We start from the raw sequence: 21,906 nt of genomic DNA on the forward strand, positions 1-21,906 counted from the left end.
ATTTTATACATATACAGGGAAGACTGGGGCTAATAGTCACACTTTTTACACAAATGTGGGTCCATTTGTTTTTTTGCAGACACATATCTTAAATTCTTACAAAAAAGCTATTAAACTTCAATCAAATCCCACCATTATTGGCCAGAATAAAAAATACCATTGTTTTGTGACAACATGCCCCTACAGCAGAGGGAATAAGTTGTCACAATAGAACCTGCCATTATAGGCTTTTTTAAAGAAAAATGTATCAATAAAACAATTACGAAAAACAAAATGATCAATAAATGTTGTAATTAATAATTTAAAATTACAACATACAAAAGTCATGTAACACCTGACATTTACAAGAAAATACCCTCGTCTCGAAAGCCATTTGAAAACCAATTGCCTCGGTCTTCCCTTGTGCATACTCATATACATTTCTATATATCATTGCATTTGCATACCGTATGTATTGCTTCTTTCTGAATACCCATAATCCAACCCTCCTGTGAAGAGATGTCAAAACATAATTAGCATTTATCAATTCATTTATAGTCTTTGTCAAATAAGTAGTGCACCTGTTGTGAGGAATTCAAACTATCCTCTCTCGGCCAAGTCGCTCAACTAGGACATCACAAAATTAACTAGAAATACAATTTGGAACTTGGAACAAAACAAGAACAGTGGGACGTCGAGACAGTTTATCTCAGCGATTGATACTGCCGCTACTGCAGTGGACCATGAAATTGTCATTTGTTCTGCAAGCGTTGCATCAAATGAAAGTTAAGGGCTACACACTGGCAAAGGTCTAAACTCTGGCAGTGAGAGAGGACCCCATGGCTAATTATATAAATTCCATACAAATGGTATACCTACTAATACAGTGGCATATGAAAATGCATTAAGATCTGTAACGTTGAATGATACTCATTGTGGTTACTAAGAGCAGCCATGCAATACAACACATCACACACGCTGTTAGTGTGTGCATTGTGTCCGTGTATGTCAGTTTATGTGTTAAAGAGAAAGCATAAGGGGAAGTAATGTATCCCATTTTAGAGATTACATTTTCACACTGGCTTTCAAAAGACATGTCTTGAAAGAATAGTTCAACCAAAAATAAAAACTTTGTTATCATTTATTCACATTCATATTGGTCTAAAACCGAAGGACTTTATTTATTCTGTGGACCACAAAAGGAGAAATTGGTTGTTCTGAACATTGATATACATAGATGCCTCATTAGTGGCTGTTTCTACGGGCCGCTACACATAAGCCAGCCGGCGGCCGGCATATTGGAATGCTCAAAACACCGGTCCGTAAACACTCAAGAGCAAGTTGACTGTGTGTCAGCAACCATAGTTAGACTCATGTCTGAATATCTATACCTGCAATAGACTTCAGCAGATGATTTTGCTAAACTAACACAATACAACAAGACGAAGGCGTCAGCTAAAAAAAGTTACCATAGTATAAAACCTGTAATATTGAGTTAATATATAAAACACCAACCAACATATTCTCATCTGTGAAAGGTTATCAAGTGTAGTGAAATATGCAGAGTTTTTAACATTTTGCTTATTTAATCATGAGTTCTGTGTATTCTCACATAACTCTGTCCTCATTCATTTGTATGTTCATCTGTAAGTGTTGTTTGGGCTGTTTAATATTAGGATTTTGTTTTAAATCCTCCAACACGGCATCACACTGCAACATCGAATCCCACCCTAAGCACCCCCCATGATAAAATATGTCCTATGCTATGCTAGGCTATGGTGGCCACAGTGAACTAAGAGAAGAATGGAGTAAATAGTTACCTAGTTTATTTCTAGATTAGCGCCAGCCAAAGCACATTTGAACTGAGCAGTTGATCATGTGATGCACTGAAAGTTCTAATCACTTTGGTGTGATTGTTCACGTCAAAAGGGTTAAAGTTTATCGTGTTTTGGTAGTGGAGGTACAAATTGAAACCCACTTTTGCCCACTTGTGGCGCCGGGCCTGAAATGGACCCTAGTAATCCGTCTGTAATCGGACTAGTTGCACAGTCAGAATAAAAAAGTCATATGTAACCACGTCAATTGGATTTAAATTTAATTCGGATTGTATATGGTGGTTTAAACCTTTTCTTATCCGTTCGATAGTACATGTAAACACTTTGTCAGATTAAAAACCCAATCTGGAATGTTCCGAGCATATGCAATGATGTTGAAATGGCATATTGACTTTTGTCACACGTAAACACTATGTCCGGAGTCATCAATTGGAATGATTTAATTTCAGTTTAAACAAAAGGTGTCCATAGCTAGAGTAAATAAATTAGTGATTTTAAAGAAAACAAAGTGAACATTAGATAATGGCAAAGGTAATCTAAATGTGAAAATAGAAGAAATGAGCTGATATCCGGATATTTATATCCAACAAGGGTCAGTGCAATTCTTTGAATTTGTTCCTTTTGTGTTATAAGAATGTCATGTGTTTGAAACAACATGAAGGTGAGTAAATAATGACAGAATTGTAATTTTTGGGTGAACTACACCTTGGTTCCCCCCACCCCCCCACACCCCCCCCCCCCCCCCCCCCACACACACACCCCCCACACCCACCCACCCCCAACACACACACTCCACATTTCCCCAGACAGAAAATATCATGGTCTGTGATTTCAGTAAGGAGCACAACAGTGAAAACACAGCGACGCTATAGATAGTGAGAGATGTTCAGAGACGGCGGAATCAGTTGCTGCTCAGGAGAAGAGAAAATGGCAGACAACAAATAAAAGAGGGATGTCGAGGAGGCGTATTATCAATATCCCGCCCTTCATGCAGCCGCGCTAAAGCAGAGAATGAGGAAGCCAGAGAGAAGCAGTCAGCGTTTAGGAAAGCCACTCGCCCCAGCGCTACACATGACAGTGCCCACCATAATGCCACAGTGCTCGCTCAGAGGGGTGTCAGTGCTGTACTGTGCAATGCCACAAGTTCAAGAAATAATACACAAAGAAACACAAAGAAAGAAAGTGAAAATTTAGGGCTGTCAATTTAACAGTTTTTAATTTAAAGAGATTAACGCATAAAAAAAATAACACAAAAAAAAAAAGAAAAAAAAAAGAACGGGCCCTAACATGTTTTTTTTTGTTTTTTTTTACCTTTTAGTCATGTCTAATTAAGGACACACTTCAGATCTCTATCCTTCCGCAACGCAAGCTAAGCCTGTCTTCTTGCGTTCAATGGTTCGAAGTTTCAGTACATATCCTACCCTTCGAGTGCTCCAAAGCCAGTTGGGTCTTCAGGTCAACTGGGAAAAGAGTAAACTCACCCACAGGCTGAGGATCTCTTTTTCCGGTATGGAGCTGGACTCGGTCCAACGCGTCTCTTAAGAGGTGCGTGTCCGGTCGGTGCTGTACAGAAGTAGAGAAAGGGTCCCACTGAAACTTTTCAGAGGATCCTGGGGCAAGTGGCAAACGTAGCCACAATAGAACGGCTTCCTCCATACGAAGACTGCTTCAGCACTGGCTTTATGGCCGAGTCCCGAGGTGGCCGTGGCAGAGCGCCACGCTCCGTGTGACAAACACCCTGCCCTGCCGCCAAACCCTCAGCCTGTGATCCAGACCTTTTGTTTCTCCGGGCCAGCCGCCCCTAGAACAAGCCCGTACTGTACAGACAACACTGCGACTGTTTCACTACGCTTCCCTCGCATGCCGCAACTCGCCCGCCACTTCTTCCTTGGAGTCAAAAGCTTTTGAGGTCGCTTCATTCCACTTTTTTATCCAGCCTGCTGAATCGTGCCGCTGACGAGGCCTCACGACAGCCTGTGGCCAGGGAGAGTGGAGACTCCATCCCCAGGCGGTCCAGCTGATCGGGTTCCACTTCGGAGGTGCACAGTTACATCTGTTTGCCTCTCCGGACTCGTCTCGTTTCCAGTTATTTTACTCCCAGACCGAGCAGAGAACCCTGGACACGGAGACACTGGCACACAGCTGGCCCCAGGGCCTACGCAAAGATGCGTTTCCCCAGTGAGCCTTCTTGCACAGCACTGTGCTAAGTCAGGAAGGAGAAGGATCAGGTCTTGCTAGTTGCCCCTTATTGACCCAACCGGACCTAGTTCCCCCGAACTTATGCTCCTCTCGACAGCCCTTCCTGACCCAATCCTCTGAGACAATTCTCAGGGATGGGGCACCGTTGGCACCCACGTCCAGTCCACTAGAAACTCCATGTCTGGACCCGAAAGGACAGGATGCGGAGGTTCTAGGTGATCTACCACAACATGTTGTAGACACCATAAGACTTCTGCGAGAGCAGCCTCTACGAGGCATGGTTACACCCTGAAGTGGAATCTGTTCGTTGAGTGTTGTTCTTCTCATCGAGGAAGACCCCTGAAGATGTTCGATCTCTTCCGTGCTTTCTTTCCTGCAAGATGGGTCGGAGCGAGGGCTGTCTCCCTCCACTCTCAAATTGTATGTTGCCTCTATGAATTGACGCACATCATGATGCAGTGGAAACAAATCCATGGGGAAGTACGACTTGATCGTCAGGTTCCTGAGGGGAGCAAGGAGACTGAATCCGCCTTGTGCCCCCTCTATACCCTCTTGGGACTTATCTCTGGTGCTACTGCACTTTAGAGACCTCCCTTTGAGTCACTCTTTGAGTTAAAAAAACCCGTTTTTAAAAGAACAGTTCTCCTGCTTGCTTGGCCTCTATCAAGGTAGGGGACCTGCCAGCATTTTCGGTTCGACGAATCGTGCCTGGAATTCGGGCCGGCCAACTCTCACGGTATCCTGAGACCCCGGCCTGGATATGTCCCCAAGGTTCCTACCTCTCCCTTGAAAAGGAGACCAGGTGGTGAGTCTGCAAGCGCTGCTCCGGAGGAGTCAGACCCAGCCCTGGCTATTCTCTGTCCCTTCCGCTCCTTGCGGTTATAGCTGGACAGAATGCAAAGGCTCAGGACCTCAGTCCAGCTCTTGTCTGTTACGGAGACCAGCAGAAGGGAAGGCTGTTTCCAAGCAGAGGTTGGCCCACTGGATAGTGGTCGCCATCATCTTGGTGTGTTTTCCCAAGGTGTGCCGTGCCCCCCTGGGTGGTGAGTCTCTCCAAAGAGAGAGTATAGCTCCTTCCTAGGCGTTGACACAAGGTGCCTTGTTGACAGATGTTTTTAGAGCTGCGGGCTGGGTGACACCTAACGCATGCGCTAGAAAAAATAGCCTATGTGTTGAACCGGTTGCTTCCTGTGGGCTCTCTTCAAATGAAGCCAGTTTCACTGTAAGCCTGGTTCAAAGTGTCGGCTTGCTGCGCCATTCCTCTCCTATGGACTGGGATACGTGCGCCGTTCTTGCTCCAGTAGAGTTCCTCTTTAGACGAACGCTGTTGAGTTCCTCCACACCCTTCGGCAACGGATGTGGCGGAGCGTCCAATGTCAGGCCTAACACTTGTATGCACTGGTGGAACCTGTGGTAGGCTGGGTCCATATGTTGTGATCCCTACGGCGATCCCATATGTGTATTCTTCCACGGTACGGCTCCCTGCGGCGAGCCCGTGTCTTCCCTTGGCAGAGTCCGCTCTGCCGTCACTGACCGGATGAGTCTCCCCCTGTTATAGGCTGGAGCCACCTCAGTGACATTCCATATGTTGTACTGCCCGGTAAAACGGCCAGTCCATATGTGTATCCTCCACATGTATACCTCCCTACGAGCAGGATGTGGCTTCCACAGCGTCTTCCTTTCCTCCTAGGGGTACGATTTCCCAGTCTTATCTAAGTCTGACTGAGTGGGTCTTGCAGAACAGCAGTGACTTTCCTGGCCTAAGCCCTGTCCTATCTCCGCCTCAATAATGCGGGGGGATCAGGAGGCGTTTGTCTAGGCACTGGAAGGTGGCAGCACTAGTGACGTTTTAATGGGGATCCCAATAAGTACGGTACGTCCGACTACATCGAACGTGACCAAACTGAAAGGGAACGTCTTGGTTATGTATGTAACCCTCGTTCCCTGCAGGAGGGAACAAAGACGTTGTCCCGTCACCACTATTGCTGGACCACCACTGACTCCGGGCTCCCCTTCTACTGTATTTAAAATAAATGTGGTTCTTTCTGTTTATTAAAGAAAAACAGTCCTAAAAACAACATCATGATTTCATTTTCCTTAATCAGCACAATGGTATTCAACATTGTTAATAATAAGAAATGTTGATTACAATTTATTTAAGGTGTCCTTGTTACAGTGTAATTATCCATTTAAGTACTGAGTAATACTAATTTACTACATGTACTTACTATTAGGATTAGGGTTGGGTTTAGGGTTAGTTGCATGTACAGTATTTATGCATAATTAATAGTTATTACTATAGTACATGTACGTAACTACATGCTGAAAATTCGGCATTACCATAGTAGAAATAAATAATATTTTTAAATATATTAAAATAGAAAACAATTATTATTTTAAATTGTAATAATATTTCATAATATTGCACTTCATATTTTGATCAAATAAATGCAGACTTGGCGAGCAGAAGAGACTTATTTCAAAAACATTTAAAAATCTTACCGACCCCAAACTTTTGAACGGTAGTGTTGGTTTAATAAATAGCATTGTATTAAAATACACAAAAACATTTTATTTTAATAAATTGTAGCATTGTTTAATGTAAATGCAAATTTATATCTAGGTTCTAAATTACGTTTTTAGGAGCTGAATCATGGCTACAACTGCTTTCTCAGAAAACATTCATATGTGATGAATTAATCAACACAATGCAATTAATATGATAAAAACAACAACAACCATTGACAGCCCTAGAAAAAAAAATTAAAGTGACGACACACAAAGCTGAACGCCAGCAGGCATCCTGGCCAATCGAGAGAAGGAGAAATTGCAATGAGGAAGAGGTCATTTTTGGTTAGTGCAGCATTTTGGATCCTTTACTGAGCTGTGAACAGCATGTGACATACTGACCTGGACTTGAGACAGCACTAGTTGTTGTGGGTTCAATAATTGCTACAGGAAAAGAAAAGGAGAGGAAAAAGAGGACATTTATATATTATTAACATAATGAAGACCCAAAAGAAGGGAAAAGAGAACAAAAACATGCAAAGACTGGAGAGAGGGGTTTGAAAACGCCTCTGTGGTCAGCGGGCAATAAAAGGGCCCTTTCACACCACAAAATAAAACAAATCCCTGCTGAGGTTGATCATCTTGATCAAAATGTAACGTTCAATCAGGTCTTGTTCGGTTTTTCTGTTCAGAGGGGTTTTGACGGAGTCGGTTTCAAATCTTATTATGATCGCTGATCTTTGATACTCCAAATTAGAAGCTTCTAAGCATCACTCAATTCAATGGACCGGAATGAAGCTCAGTTCAATTAACACATGAAATTAAATTTGCACCTAGCAGACAGTCGTTTAATCATGACGATGTAATATAGTTTTCATATTATTAATAGATATCATACTCTCTCAATTGCCCCAGCTCCCTTTTTGGGAAATGTTAAAAGCAGGACTTTAATGTCAATCCATTTTTAATCTCATATATGCTCAATATTTTCCAGCGAGTTACTTAACTGATGGTAATTAAAACTTGGGGAAACGTCTAGATCTGCGGGAGATATACAGAAACACCTGTCTTCACATTTTCCATCTGCTGATAAAGTAAAATATAAAAAATACGAAATGGATCCATGCCCAATGCAAAGCAGAAGTATTTGGACACTTAAAAAGGTGTGAATGTCATTGTATTTTACAAAATATCAAGTCAAGTGGCATCTACAAACAAAAGTGGCCAACTTAATATTTCCTAGCCATTTTTAATATTCCTGTTAACCAGCTGGTCTCAAGGTCATTTTTTAGTGGATGTATGAAGTCAATTCTCCTTAAGGTCACACACATGCCCATGTAGAGTAACCACATTTGTAGTTCATCACATTAACTATGGACATGTTGGACTAAAGGTCAAGCAAGGTTTCAAGCATTTAAAAATACTTCTAATAAACAATATCTAGAATTAAAATTTAATTGTTAAAATATACCATTTACTCCACTTTCCTGCAACAACGCAAAAAGCATAACATGCAGCTTTGAAGTTTGTATTCTTTATATTGAGCCAAGATGTCAATTAATCAGTTTAGATCTACTTGCTTTATGCGAATTCATAGGTCAGATTTCACCAAACTTGGACTTTGGCACACATCAAAATTTGAAACTCTCTGCATGTGCTTGCCTTTTAAGTCTTCCACTTTGACATGCGTTTAAATGGAGTTGAATGAAACACAAACTCTAGACTTACGGGATAGTATACCCATTAAGGCATATTTTGAGATAATTTACTCACGCTCATGTCGTTCCGAACTGGTATGACTTTCTTTCTTCTGCAGAACAAAAAAGAAGATATTCTGAAGAACCAAACAGTTTTGGTTACCACTGACCAATTGACATTGTATGGAGAGAAAAAAATCTAAATATCTCAAAATATTTCCTTTTATGGTCTACAGAAGAAAGATTGAAACAGTGAGTAAATGATGATAGAATTGTCAGTTTTGGAACAAAAAATAAGATATTTCTCAGTATTTTGTTTTTGTCCATATAATTAAAGTCGTAAGGTCCAATGTAACCCAATGTGATCCAATGGAGCCCAATGTTCTTCAAAATCTATTATTTTGTGTTTCACAAAAGTAAAATGCACACAATTTAGGAACAATTGTCAACCGAAATTGTCCTAATTCTCTGTATCTTAATTTTGATCAGTCTTTCTATTATAGTTTAAAACCAAGCAAACTCCTTTTGTGAAATGTTTTGCTTAAAATGGTCTTTGTTTTATTTGTCTTCAAATTTCCACCTGGTTCAATTGTTTGCTATCTCATGCAATGACATTCAAATACTAAAAGCAACCAACTATATTTTATTATAGTTTGGTGTACTTCTGCTCGCTTATTAATGAATAATGAATGAATAACATATGACAACATACAAGTGGTTGCATGACAGACACTGGTCATTTGCTTTTAGGAAAATACTCAAACTAAGTCACAAACAAACCATCTGGACATTTGTCAAAAGAATCATCATTCCCTTCCAAGATCCTTTGTGACAGTAAAGATGAACTGAAGGAAAAAAGGATCCGTGTTTTCTCTTTTGTTGTTCAAATCAACATTACAGTGACTGTTACAGTAAGAATGACTTTGTGATTAAGGGGTGTAATGACCTCAACAGAGGCTTCTCTCTGGTAAGCCCTTTGCTAAATTGAGAGCCCTGGAGTTGAAATCACAGCACCTAGAGACAGTTCACATCATTACTGTTCGCAAGTTCATGGCCAGTGTTGAGACGGAGTGTGTATGAAGCAAAAACACAGGCGATGTGTGTTACAGCTGACGTTCGTGTTAAGTGCACAGGCATGCAACCTAGAGCAATCATCACTACTGACAGCACAATGCACACTTTGGGAATAAACTGACTTTCAAAGTAAATCAGAAAAAGGGTATACAACCAGATTTAAAGGAGTTAAATTTTAAAGATTACGAACAAAGAGTTATTTATTCATAGATGTATTGCATGCACATACATATAGGCTATCCTTGGTTTGTATATCCAGGAGTTTCTTTTTACTTTCTACTTCTGGCCCTGTGGAATTTCAGAAATTAAAATCCCGTAAAACACACTTTCGCTAGTTTATCTACTTTGTAGATATGTCCTACAGTGTATATACAAACATATACCACAGTAAAATTCTTTCATTTTAATTATCTCCCATCCATAAATGTAATTTCCACCACATCTCAAAGCCCAATTTATTCTTTATGGGAAATTACATTTTTTTTTTTTGCTAATTGGACAAGCAGTTGTAAAAAATAATAGATGAATGGATATTTTTGCTATGAAATGGCCAACAACATTCATAGCTAGCATTTTATGCTTCCTACACACAATTACAATTATTTTTATGCACAATTTGACAATATTACAGCTTGATTACAACAGAGAGACAATAAAAAAAAGTCATATTTACCTTACGCATACCTCAAGCATGCTCTTCACTGACACTGTTGTCTCCTTGGTACAGAACTACACTAACTTTAGAATTACAACTTATATTATAGATAGTTGTAATTTTTATTTAAAAAATCATATCTTAATCTCAATCAATTATTTTTACATTTTGGTTAGATTATAAATTATATTTATGTAGAATATTACATTATTTTTCATATTGACTTTCCTAGATTGATAACTAAATAAATAACTTCACAACTAAATAATCAACAATTCCTTGTTTCTTTAAACATCTAAATCTTTGATACTTTGGTATCTGGGTACAAATACTTGGCTTCCTTTCAGATATTTTAATCATTAATATTTTGTTTAATGTTTGATGTAAATATAATGTTTCTCATTCTTAGCAAACCTGGCCTAAATTGCAATTTTAGTTTAGAATCCCAGTTTTGCTAAAACAATGGTTCTTCTGAAACAAAGATCATGTTACTAATTATATTCTTAGTTTTTCTTAAACCCTAAAAATAAATCTTCTCCCTCTGTTAATACTGGATGAACACCTTAATGCGATTTGTGAGATTTATTTCCATGTGGAGCTCTCAGTCTTTATATTACAGTATTGCATGACGTGTAATCTTCAGGTACTGAATAGGGCAATGGAGTAGCCTGCATTGCATCCACATAAAAGCTGATTGATGTGTACACTGGATGACCTCTCTTTACACTTGCAATAAAAAAAAAAAAACATCATTGTGGTGGAAGGAATTGCATTTCATTCTACATCTTATTTTTTTTCCCTTTAAAATGCACAAAGAGAGAAACCCCCAGCTTCTATACAATTCACAGAAATGTAAATTTCCAAGATACAAGTGGAGTGCTATCTGCTGTGCATTGTTATATCATTTTGAGAGTAAAACAAGACTATGAGCTGTGTATGAATTCATTTATTTTACGGCATCCCCTTAACGATGGATTTGAAAGCACAATGCACAATACTGATGAAGAAAAACTTTGGCTGCATCCTTGAACGGCTAAACCTTCTATCTTTCATGCATGGTCAGACGCATCGTAAGGATTGCCTATTTCTCCAGGCGGTTTTAACCGCTGTCTCCGTTAATGATTGGACAGGAGGTGTTTTATAGCCAAAACAGACTCTTTGCATCACAAACACCTTATTTTTCAAGGACTTGCTCGCTGCACATTCAGCGTGCAAATGGCGAGGAGGCACCCTTTAAGACGTCAAAATGATGACTGTTGTAATACAAGATAAAAGTCAATGAGAAAGATAAATGTCAGTCCATCTGTTCAGCTGTCCTTTTCAGAACGGGACTGAATCTCATTAGGACTTCAAAACCACTGCAAATGAAGACAACAAACAAAATGCAACGTCAACAAGGATATGCAGTATAACATTAATCTTTCATACAGTATGTGCATCAAGAAAACAGCAACAAAATGGGTTAACGTAATAGCATTTGTAGTCTCAGCCTCATACTGCAAGTCCACAGTCCACTTTGTTCACCGACTGTCTGATGTATAAGCACAAAAAAAAAAAAACTGGAAAGCACTTTCTCTGTCTGGCAAGCTCTAATCTGATTGGCTGGTTGTATGCAGCTTCTGGGACTAAGGGCACAAAGTTGAGTCTACATGGCTGAGACAATAAGCGCTTTTTAGGAAGATCAAATCACTGGATTTACCAAAGTTTGCAAAGCTACTGGCATCAAAACTGAAAGATATTCCAGAGTTTTGTTTGAGGCACTTCCAGTAGCAGCAAGTAAACTTGATATCCATGAGTTGAAATGTATATTGAGCTTATTTTCTAGCTATGTCTGTGAAATAATCGTTATTTTTGACCAGGCTGATCCCATAATTTTCCTCCATTTTTAGCTTTTTTTTGGTGAACTTTTTTGCTATTAAGGAGAATGTTGCAAACAGCGTTGAACTCTTCGACAAAAAAAAAAAAAGTGTTTAGTCACTTTACATGCCAGTGTTCTCCAGAATAGTTGCAATATGGACCAGACTTTATGTCATAGTCAAAGGTTTGGCTATGTAAGACTACATTAGTGTTGTCTATAAGTTCATTTGAAATGTATTCGGAAGAACTGGAATAACATGGTGCCTATACCAGCCAATCAGATTCATAATCCATGGGCACTTAAATGTATCAGCATAAATTGGGCACAGTCTGTATTTGGCGGTTCTTTACCGTGCATGTAAAGGTGCTTGTGGGGGAAGGCAACCTGATATATGATTGATGGGGAAATAAGAATAGGATCAGGAGGGCTGGTTGAATGGTAAGATGAATGCACGAGTTTCCCAGCCTGTAGAAAAAACGATATTCATGAGAATAAATTTAAATCATATCTTCTGTTCTAGTTCACCTTCCATTTCATCCTTTTTTATGCCTCCACCCCGTGACTCAGACAAGGTCACAGTATAGTAACACGACACCAACATCCGGCACAACTCGGTAAGAGTGGTAAAAGAAAACCGGGACAACAAGAAACGGCGATGAAAAGATGACACTGAGGTTCTGATTGATAGGCATGGCAAATGAACAAGGCTTTCATTAGCTGGTGCCAGCCGAAGATGTGGAGGCTTTATCAAGAAAGGCTGAGAGCTTCTTCGGGCTATGAGTGTTTTAGTCATACTCCAATGACAGGTTGGAGGAGATTATTCGGCAAAGCCTACACTGTGCTATAAGCAAAAATGAGGGGGGAAAGATAGCTTGGATTACAGAGCAGACGAAATCTGCCAATTAAGGACAAAAAATATTTGCTTCTCAGCATTGCGCCTTACAGTCGGGACAGCAAAATGTAGAAGAAAGAGTTGCAGAAAAGCTCAGACAGGAAAACACACCAGTTATAAAAAAAAAAAGCAGGTTCACAATATACCTTGCTTGAGACAAAGTGCAAGACACATTTACCTCACACATACAAACTTGTTTACGTTATGTAAGACATAACAAGAGAAAGCTTGGCTGTGTTAATAATATATTTACATTTCACTGTTTCTATAAAAATATGCTGCATTTATCAATATGCATTACATGAAAATTTTTAGTACACATACACTTTTCAGATCCACATACTGAAAACAAAGCAAAACAGCAAATTCAAAGTTAACAGTTAGTTGTTCACCCACATAACAAAAAAATATGTAGACCCTCATAAACCCAAAGTAAAGGACGCATTGGCCCCTTTTACACCTGCCGTTATCAATGGTATCCGGATAGTATGAACGACATTTATACAGTGCATTCAATGCATTACATTAGAGAGGTTGTGTTAACTGCTATTTTTTTCTGTCATTCACCAAATTTGTGAAACATGGATACATCAAAATGCTTGCAGATTAAAAAAAGTAATTTGGTCTATTCCACTTGCCAGCGTTTGACACATTCCAACAGTAAAGGATGCTAATAGGGATTAGAAGTGAAGAAAAGAGTGGGAAATAAAGTTTTAAAGCACCCACATGAAAACAGACCAGGAGAGAGTAAGGATTTGGGGAGAGAAATGAAAGATTTCAAGTGTAGTGCAGTGGAACAATTCATGGGATATTGTTCATTAAATTGGGTGACCAAATCGTAAGACCACAGAGTAAAACAGAATAAAAAACAAGACAAGAAGCCAAAACACAGCACTTGGTAAGACAAAAAGAAAAGCTCTTTCCACAGGCGTTCTTGTGATATGAATGTTATATTAAAATGATCAAACAATGTTTCTCACACTACTTGTCTTGCATACTGTAGTTATAGCTGTCCCTGACCATATTCAAAATGTGGTTTCAGTGATACGATCACAATGCGTCCTGGGTGTATTCAATGAGGTCAAATGCTATCCGATTATGATCCGATCACGGAAAACGCACTTTAATGCCAGGTGCAAAGGGGCCAAAAGTCCAATCAAATGTGATGACAGTGAGTAATGGAGAAAGAGCCACGTAAATGTCAAGTCAATCTAATTCGCATCACCAATTTTTCTCAAAGCAACATTAAAAAGACTTTGTAAAAAAAACAAAAAACACACCAGTTAAATTGATCACTTTTGCCCAGTGCCTGCAGATTTTTGCTTTCCAAAAGAGACTGTTCAGTGAACTGGTGTTCGCAGACAATGGTCAGGAAGGTTTTAGAAATTAAACAAAAGAGACACACTAACTGTCAGACATTGTTACCTCACAAAACCGCAAGTTTGCATTGTCACGTTTGAGAGTGTGTGCTCACTGAAGGAAAAATATCAACTACTATACAGTGACAGCATAGCACGATGCTGAGAAACTCATGGCCATTTAACGCAATCATTTGACCCAGTTGTATGCACTACAAATCAACATTCTGTGAGATTGTTTTCATTATAGTCAATTACTAATATGTGCTAAACACATCCTTAGGAGTTAATATCTTTCACACTAATGAATTCCCATTGAGACATTGGGAAAACAAAGACTGACTGAGTGTGATGCTTTGACATGCATTTTTTATATCTACAGAAGAGAATCTGTCTCTGACTATTGCAACCAAGGCCATTAGCTATATTGGGGTCATTTGGCAATTGGTAAGGCTTAAATAATGTACTTTTAAACATGTGGTTCGATCTCTGAGTGTATCTGACTCTAACGTCATTAGCAGAGTGCATGCCAACGCCAACGTTTCATGAAAGTGCACTTTTTCTTAATGAAAATTTAATCTCTTAAGCATAATGTCAGTTAATATTCTAATTCTGCTGTTAAGGATTACATTCAAACATACACTTTACGTGAAGCATAAAACAATGAGAAATAAAATATTCAGGCCAATAAAGAACTAATGGAGTTGAGACTCGTGTGCCAGCTCTCTTTTAGTGGGAATACTGGGTCAGTGTAGATAGTGACAATGAAAACACCTGTTTTGAGGGTTAATTTTGGAGAAAGTTCATCCAAAAATTCTGTCATTATGTATTCATCCTCATGTCATCAGCAGAATACAAAAGAAGATATTTTGTAGCAATTTTCAAATGTTTTTATCCCTACAAAGAAAGTCATTGGTGTCCAAAATAACATTGGATCGCAATGAGTTTTACTGTAGGGACAAATAATCTTGTCTTTCACAGAAGAAAGAAATGCATACAGTTTGGAACTAACTTAAGGTGAGAAAATTATGACCAAAGTTTTGGGTGAACTCTCCCTTTAAGAAATGCTACCAAATATTTCAAAATCAATCCCTCATTTCATCCAAAAAAAGCCCAATGAATTTTGACTTGCAAGTCCTAGCTAAACGTCCTAGCGAAATGGAATAATGGCCTTTACCTCCTTTACTTTCACCTTGCCACAGAGGACCTTTAATGGGAGCTCATCCCTGCTATTAAAGAGCATTTCACTATGCTAAATACCCTTTGTAGATGCCAAAAGCACTCAATCACCTTGATGTTGGCAGACGTACAGTACAGTAAATGACCCAGACGGTTCCATAGTAGTGGGGGAGTAGTTAATTCTGTGACTATAGTGATCGGCTAGGGATACTGCATGTCTAGGATGCAGAAACAACAAAACAAATCTGTGGGAATAATCTAAGAAACACTTTCAATCGATATTAGGTATAAAATATGAGGGAGGAAATCATACGCTAGGCTAAAAATAGAGCGAAATGATAGGTTTCTCCATGCTGAGGAGAAAATCAAACACTGCACTTTGATTAGTACTCCACACCTTGTCTCTGAGGTTGAGGTCCTCCATTAAATATTAATGTGTCCCTGAATCCACCTTTGCTTCATCAATAGTTATTGACCAATATTATAACAGCAATTTAGGCCCAGGCAACGATGACCAGCTCTTGCATTTGCAATCTCTACAGATGTGGAGATGTGCGTGTTGTGGAGGAATTGCTTGCCATTTCTCATTACGAGCACAGTAGGGTAGGTTTCCTTTTCATTAGCGATGAGGAAAATAAGAACGAAGTAACTCTGGTGGGAGGAGAAGATGCAGCTTTCTGGTCTATTCTGGGTTTCCCGCATCACAGACTGTCGGTCTTCAGTAGAACGTGAAAGATGCTGGAATTTTCATCTCAGCTGGGCCTTTGATATGCTTCATTTAAAAGCAAGGGACTCAACTTTTCCATCTGCCACTTTTAAGACTATCACTATTTTTGTTGTTGTTTTTTCCCCTCATTTGTTTATCTTGTTAACCCACTTTTATTATTGACTCAGCGGCCACTGAAACAGAAAAACACTAAGCATTTCAAACAGACTGCTCAAAGCAATTGCATCTCATTTTAAGAGCGATAGCTCTTTGAAAATGCTTCACAGAAAAACTTCAGGCTCCAAAACAATGACCTATTTGAGTACCATCTTCTCTCATTTCCTCTGCAACACATGTATTAAAGATGGGTGAAAACTGTGTTTTCTCGGCGGAGCTCTATAACAGCATGTATGAAAACTACCAGCACGACAACAGTTAACCAGGGGAGAGTAATGCTTGCTACTTACGAATCAGAGGCACACTGGCGTTGGCTGTTCCCAACCTGTTGACAGCCACACAGGTGTAGTTGCCATAGCGATCCTGTGTCATGTTCTTGACTGTGAGAACTGATCTGGAGCTGAGGTTCTTGATGTCTATTCCTTGGCCCATGTTAATCCTGGAAACGAGACCATCAGTTGACATGACATGTCAAGCAGTGACAACGGTGTGCTGCAGTGTGACATGCTAACAATCCATCCATCAAAAACTATTTTAAGAGCACTTTCTCTTTTCATTTATACATGCCGAGAGACTACATGGAATATTATGTACTTTTAAAAATTCATTTGAAGAGAAATGCAAAAAATGGTTGATTAAAATTTTGCAAGAGAAACCCTACACTGTAAAAATGATTGCTACTAGCAATTTCTAAATGTGAAAATTGTTTACTAATATTTTCAGTGTCTCAAATGTTTGGGGATTTTTTTTTTAAACACTTTTATTCAGCAATGATGCATTACATAGATCAAAAGTGACAGTAAAGACTGTTGTATTGTTTTAAAAGATTTGGGGGAAAAAATCAGTTTCCACAAAAATATTAAGCAGCACAACATTTTTAATATTGATGATAATAAGAAATGTTTCTTGAGCACCAAATTTAGCTTAGCCATTACATGAATAAATTAAATATGTAAATAAACAATTTAAATTCTTATAATATTTCACAATTTTGATTATTTTACTGTATTTTTGATCATAAGTTAGTTTTTTTTTTAAAACATTAAAATTTTACTGACCCCAAACTTTTAAACGGTGGTATATATTTAAACATAAAGGGATTAATTGACTAAACAAATTTCAGCTTAAGAACCATATACTGTATGCTTAGATACTTAGTAAAACTGATAGGTTTACATACTGTTCTGTAGATATAAACCATTTGTCTATATTGATTTGTTTAAATCAAATTTTTTCTACTTGACTTTACTGTATTTTATGTTTTATACTTTGTTTTATTGTTATAACTATTTGACTAAAATATTATTTTCTCTCAGTTTGGAACACCAAACAGAAAGACAATAAAGTCAGAACATGTGGGATAAACATGAATAATTCCTAAAAAGCACCAAAGAATAAAGGTGAAATCTATTCAAAGATAAATATTAAAAAAGTAATATTGTTCCTTTGAGGAGTCACTGTTATGGAGGATGATAACACACTGATTTCTTGTGAATGTATTTCACGTCACCCGTCTAAGTTTTCTGTTTTTGACACATTTTAATGTTTCTTACACCAAAAGATGGCAGGTAGATATATGCTAGGCTGTGAGTTATGAAGGAAAATGTAAAAAGATGTTACAATTGTCCCTGATCCTGAGGGAATTGCCAAAAGGAAAATCAGAAGCAGAAAAATTTGCACATGGCTTGTAGCTTTGTCGAGGTCTTAAGTTCAGCAGCAGTTGCTCTTGAGTCCTGACTCTGGGTCATCCATGTTACTCTCCCAGGTAAATGTGCTGACCTTTTGTCCCACAACTCTCCAATAGCTTGTCTCCTGCTGACACTTACTTGAACAAAAACTTTTCTTAAAACAAAAGACCTTAGCTACCACTGTATCTGAGTGTTATAGTACATAATACACAAAAGGATTGTACTGATATATCAATCTGTTATATGGACGATACTAAACCTCTCTCATTTAGTAGATTACTATACTGTAAAAGGTTTAAATTAACAACAGAGCCATTATATTCAACTGCTATTTATTTTCAGATATAATACGCTCAAATATACACCTTTGTAATAATTTATGTAAATTTTGGAAATTGACTTATGTAACTGTTTGTTTATTTTGTATGAATCAAATCCAGAGAGGAAAGTGACGCTCATTAAATAATTATGTAAGGGTAGGCATAATAAGCATAGGCTTCAGCCTACGCCTTTTTCGGTTATTATGTATATATATATTTTTTACTATGGAACATTATCTGTGAGGACCAAAATAGATTTTTGTTGAATTGAAAATAATAAAATAAAGTAAAATGTTTATACAGCTCAGTTGCACATAAAGTAGCTTTCATAAATTTTTTAATGTCAACATTTTTCAAACATAAATAAGCTCTTCTCTAGCTTTTTTTACAGCTAACTAACGAACTGTGAACATTGGTAACTTTCCTGAGGTAAATGCAGCGTTATGTGACATTGTTTACAAGCTTATTGACGTCTTTCTGTGGTTGAAACACAATTGAGCAATTATATGAGACATGATACATTTCAGTAAGTTGTAATGTATCTTTCAACATACATTTTTATGTTCATGCATGCTTTTTCATAACTTGTATTAAGGTGGCAGAAAAGAATTGCGCTGCCAATTGAACTGAGGCAATACAGCGATCTGTCGTGTTACATTTAAAGGGCCAGTTCACCCAAAAATGAAATTTCATTAATTATTCACCCTTGTCTCGTTCCAAACCCGCAAGACCTTCGTTCATTGTCGGAACAGAAATGAAGATATTTTTTATGAAATCCAAGAGCTTTCTGTCCCCCCATAGACTGCAACATTATTACCACTTTCAAGGCCCGGAAAGGTAGTAAAGACATTGTTAAAATAGTCCATGTGACTACAGTGGTTCAACCTTAATGTTATGAAGCGACAAGAATACTTTTTGTGTGCAAACCCCTAGGCTTGCTACGGTAGTCGGTGTTACCGGTGCTACACGGTGTTCAGTCGCAACACCGGTTTCATCACTTGCCCACCGCGGCACCGGAAAAAAAAATATATAGGCTATATATATATTTAACGCAATTACGCGGTATCCGTTTTTTTCTGTTACCCGTTGACTAGCGTTGTATGATCACGCTCTTATTAATGTGAATGCTTTTAAGACCACGCTGTAAGTCCTGCCTATTACACACACACACACACACAAATAGAAAAGACGCGTCAGTATCGAGTTCTCCTTTGGGCTTGAACAAACCGTAACACACACAAATTATGCCAAAATGTCGGATTTGTCGAGTGTCCTCATAAGATCAGTCTTAAATGATTTAAATTAAGTCTTAAATGAACGTAGAGATTTGTGAGAAATGATATCGCGTCTCTGTCAGCAGCGGCTGGTCTTAAAGTGTCATTATGTTAATCAAAGAACGATAAGAGAGTAAATGACTCACTCAGGCCGGCGCCAGGAGGATTATTATACCGGTAGCCTAATAATCATGAATGCACTCCGCTATCTTTAACACATCTCCGGCGAACGGCTTCTTCACGCAAAAGAAAAACTCTTCATGAAGCGCAGTGAAATTCAGCGACCAGGGCGTTTCCTGATGGATCGAGGTTGTTCGTTAAATTCATTTTTTACGTGCAATTCACACGAGCTCAAAGCGCATGCGAGACTGCTGCGAGTAGTCAAACTTTTATTAATGAAACAGAAAATCAGAGGGAAATTTCTTTAATGTTTTTTTTTTTTACTGGTTGGCCGGTCACACGGCTTTCATAGTTTTCAGTTACGTGACTGGTGCTGTTCTGCCCGTGCAAACGCGCGCATTTTACGTTTGCCTTTAAATGAGCTATTTAAATGGCCCTACCGGTGATACCGGTATTACCGGTGTTGTCACACGTCGATTAACTGGTGGGAAAATATCCTCACCGTCACATCCCTACAAACCCCCCAACCCCAATATAACCCCCTCCCAAATAACGACTTAATTCAAGAATCTCTTCTCCTCCATGCCAGTCTGCTAAGCTGTTATAGCACAATGACATGGAGGAGCAGTCTATGGAGGGACAGAAAGCTCTCGGATTTCATCAAAAATATCTAAATTTGTGCTCCGAAAATGAACGAAGGTCTCACTGGTTTGGAACGATATGAGGGTGAGTAATCAATGACAGAATTTTCATTTTTGGGTGAACTAACCGTTTTAGAGCGCCAAAACGCCATTTATGGTTTGAATTTCGTGATAAAATGGACAGAATTTAAAAGCTGACACTTTGTTTCTTATCAGAAGTAACAATGCACAAAGCTCTTTGCAATTATTATATGGTAGGCATGATACAAATAGGAAAGACTACAGGTGATTCATAGGGTCAAATTGAGCCTGCTTTAAAGTTTTTTTCAACTGTTCATGTGTTATTGTCGCGTTAACTTTGAGAGCCCTAAATTTAACACGAAACATTTTCTTCACATGAGTGCTGCATCTGAAATTGCACACTCTCTTGAGTATAGGTACTTATTTTGAAGTAAATACTTCACACGACCGCTAAAAAAGTATGTTCAGTCTATGAATTTGTGTAGTACAAATGTAATTCGGAGTCCTACATTCGCCATGTTGTCATTATCATGTGACCTATTAGTGTCAGTTGTGTCGCTTCACTGCCATTCATAAATCCTCTCCGGTGGCCTCAAAAAATAATAAAGAGTCCATCATAAGAAGTAGTAGGTCATACGGGTCATTTTTGCCTACTCTTTTATGAGTACTGTGAATTCAGACATACTTTTTTGTCACATACTGTTTTACTATATAGTAGGGAAGTATGCGATTTCGGATGCAGCCACAGTATGAGTTGCAGTCTGACACGTTTTTCCACGGCCTTTTGATTGACAGGATATAATAGGCCCTGATCATTGGCTGTTTTTAAACAATCGGTCAATGGCAGATAGTGAAAATAATTGCTTTTATACATCTGATCTGTGCATCCCTACTTACAAGCAATTACATATTGCAACTGGGAAGTGGAATGTTTTAGGGAATCGCAATTTCACAAGTGCTTTCCATCACAAAGGAACATAATTTCGAGACCCAACTACCTTTCTATTTATATTTATTTACCTCATAAAAATATGAGTATCACTTTTCATGATTATCTGATGTAAAAAAAAAGAAGATTTCTCTGCATTATTCCTGTTGAATGGCTCAATATTACTTGAATGGTTTCTCTTTCACTATTTTCCTGCACCTCACTACCGTTAGTTCAGAAAAATACAGTAAACCAGACAGTTTAGCAACAATGTTCAATGTAAAGCCTTAGATTAAGCAGAGTACAAACCCAATGCCAATAAGCCTCCTTTGCAATTTGAATAAATCGAGTGAAGCCTATAATTACAATTAGCACAGTGTGAACTGCTGATTCAGATCGTACTCAGCAAGAGTGGGTAAATGACGGGTAATGGGGTAATTTGGTATTTAAATTCAAGAACCACCACTTGAGTCATCACTGATTGGTGCGAAGACTTGGAATGTTCTTTACTAGTAATGAGGTTATACAAACATACAATTAAATGTAGGGTTAAGATAGTATAACAGATCTTCTTCCTAACATACTGTAGGTTTGTACCCATTTCTAGTTTAATGTGACTGTATACATATTGTGTTTTCAGAAGTAGACTTGTATCAAAGGAAATAATATAAGATGACTCTTTTGAGCAAAGCTCCGATCTCATTCCATCACATTTCATAAATTTGGCTGTTTGTAAACAATCAAATGTTATAGTGAATCATTGAATCATTCCTCAAAACTTTTTTATTAATTTACAC

At 38.3% G+C, this 21,906-nt stretch overlaps 1 protein-coding gene across 3 annotated transcripts in view; it reads right to left on the reverse strand.

The window, feature by feature from the left end:
- negr1 (neuronal growth regulator 1) overlaps positions 1 to 21,906 on the reverse strand; it is a 140,121-nt gene that overhangs the window by 31,205 nt on the left and 87,010 nt on the right. The window contains exons 6-8 of one of the 3 annotated variants that reach the window (XM_056253996.1): positions 16,408 to 16,556; positions 6,924 to 6,965; positions 447 to 488 (exon numbers count right to left, since the gene is read on the reverse strand). In XM_056253996.1, coding sequence (XP_056109971.1) covers positions 447 to 488; positions 6,924 to 6,965; positions 16,408 to 16,556 — 233 coding nt within the window. The remainder of the gene's footprint in view (positions 1 to 446; positions 489 to 6,923; positions 6,966 to 16,407; positions 16,557 to 21,906) is intronic. The other 2 variants (XM_056253997.1, XM_056253998.1) reach the window with 2 other exon arrangements.

Source organism: Rhinichthys klamathensis, unplaced genomic scaffold (genome assembly GCF_029890125.1).
Source record: "Rhinichthys klamathensis goyatoka isolate OS25496 unplaced genomic scaffold, OSU_Roscu_1.1 h1tg000109l_1, whole genome shotgun sequence".
NCBI classification, from domain to species: domain Eukaryota; kingdom Metazoa; phylum Chordata; class Actinopteri; order Cypriniformes; family Leuciscidae; genus Rhinichthys; species Rhinichthys klamathensis.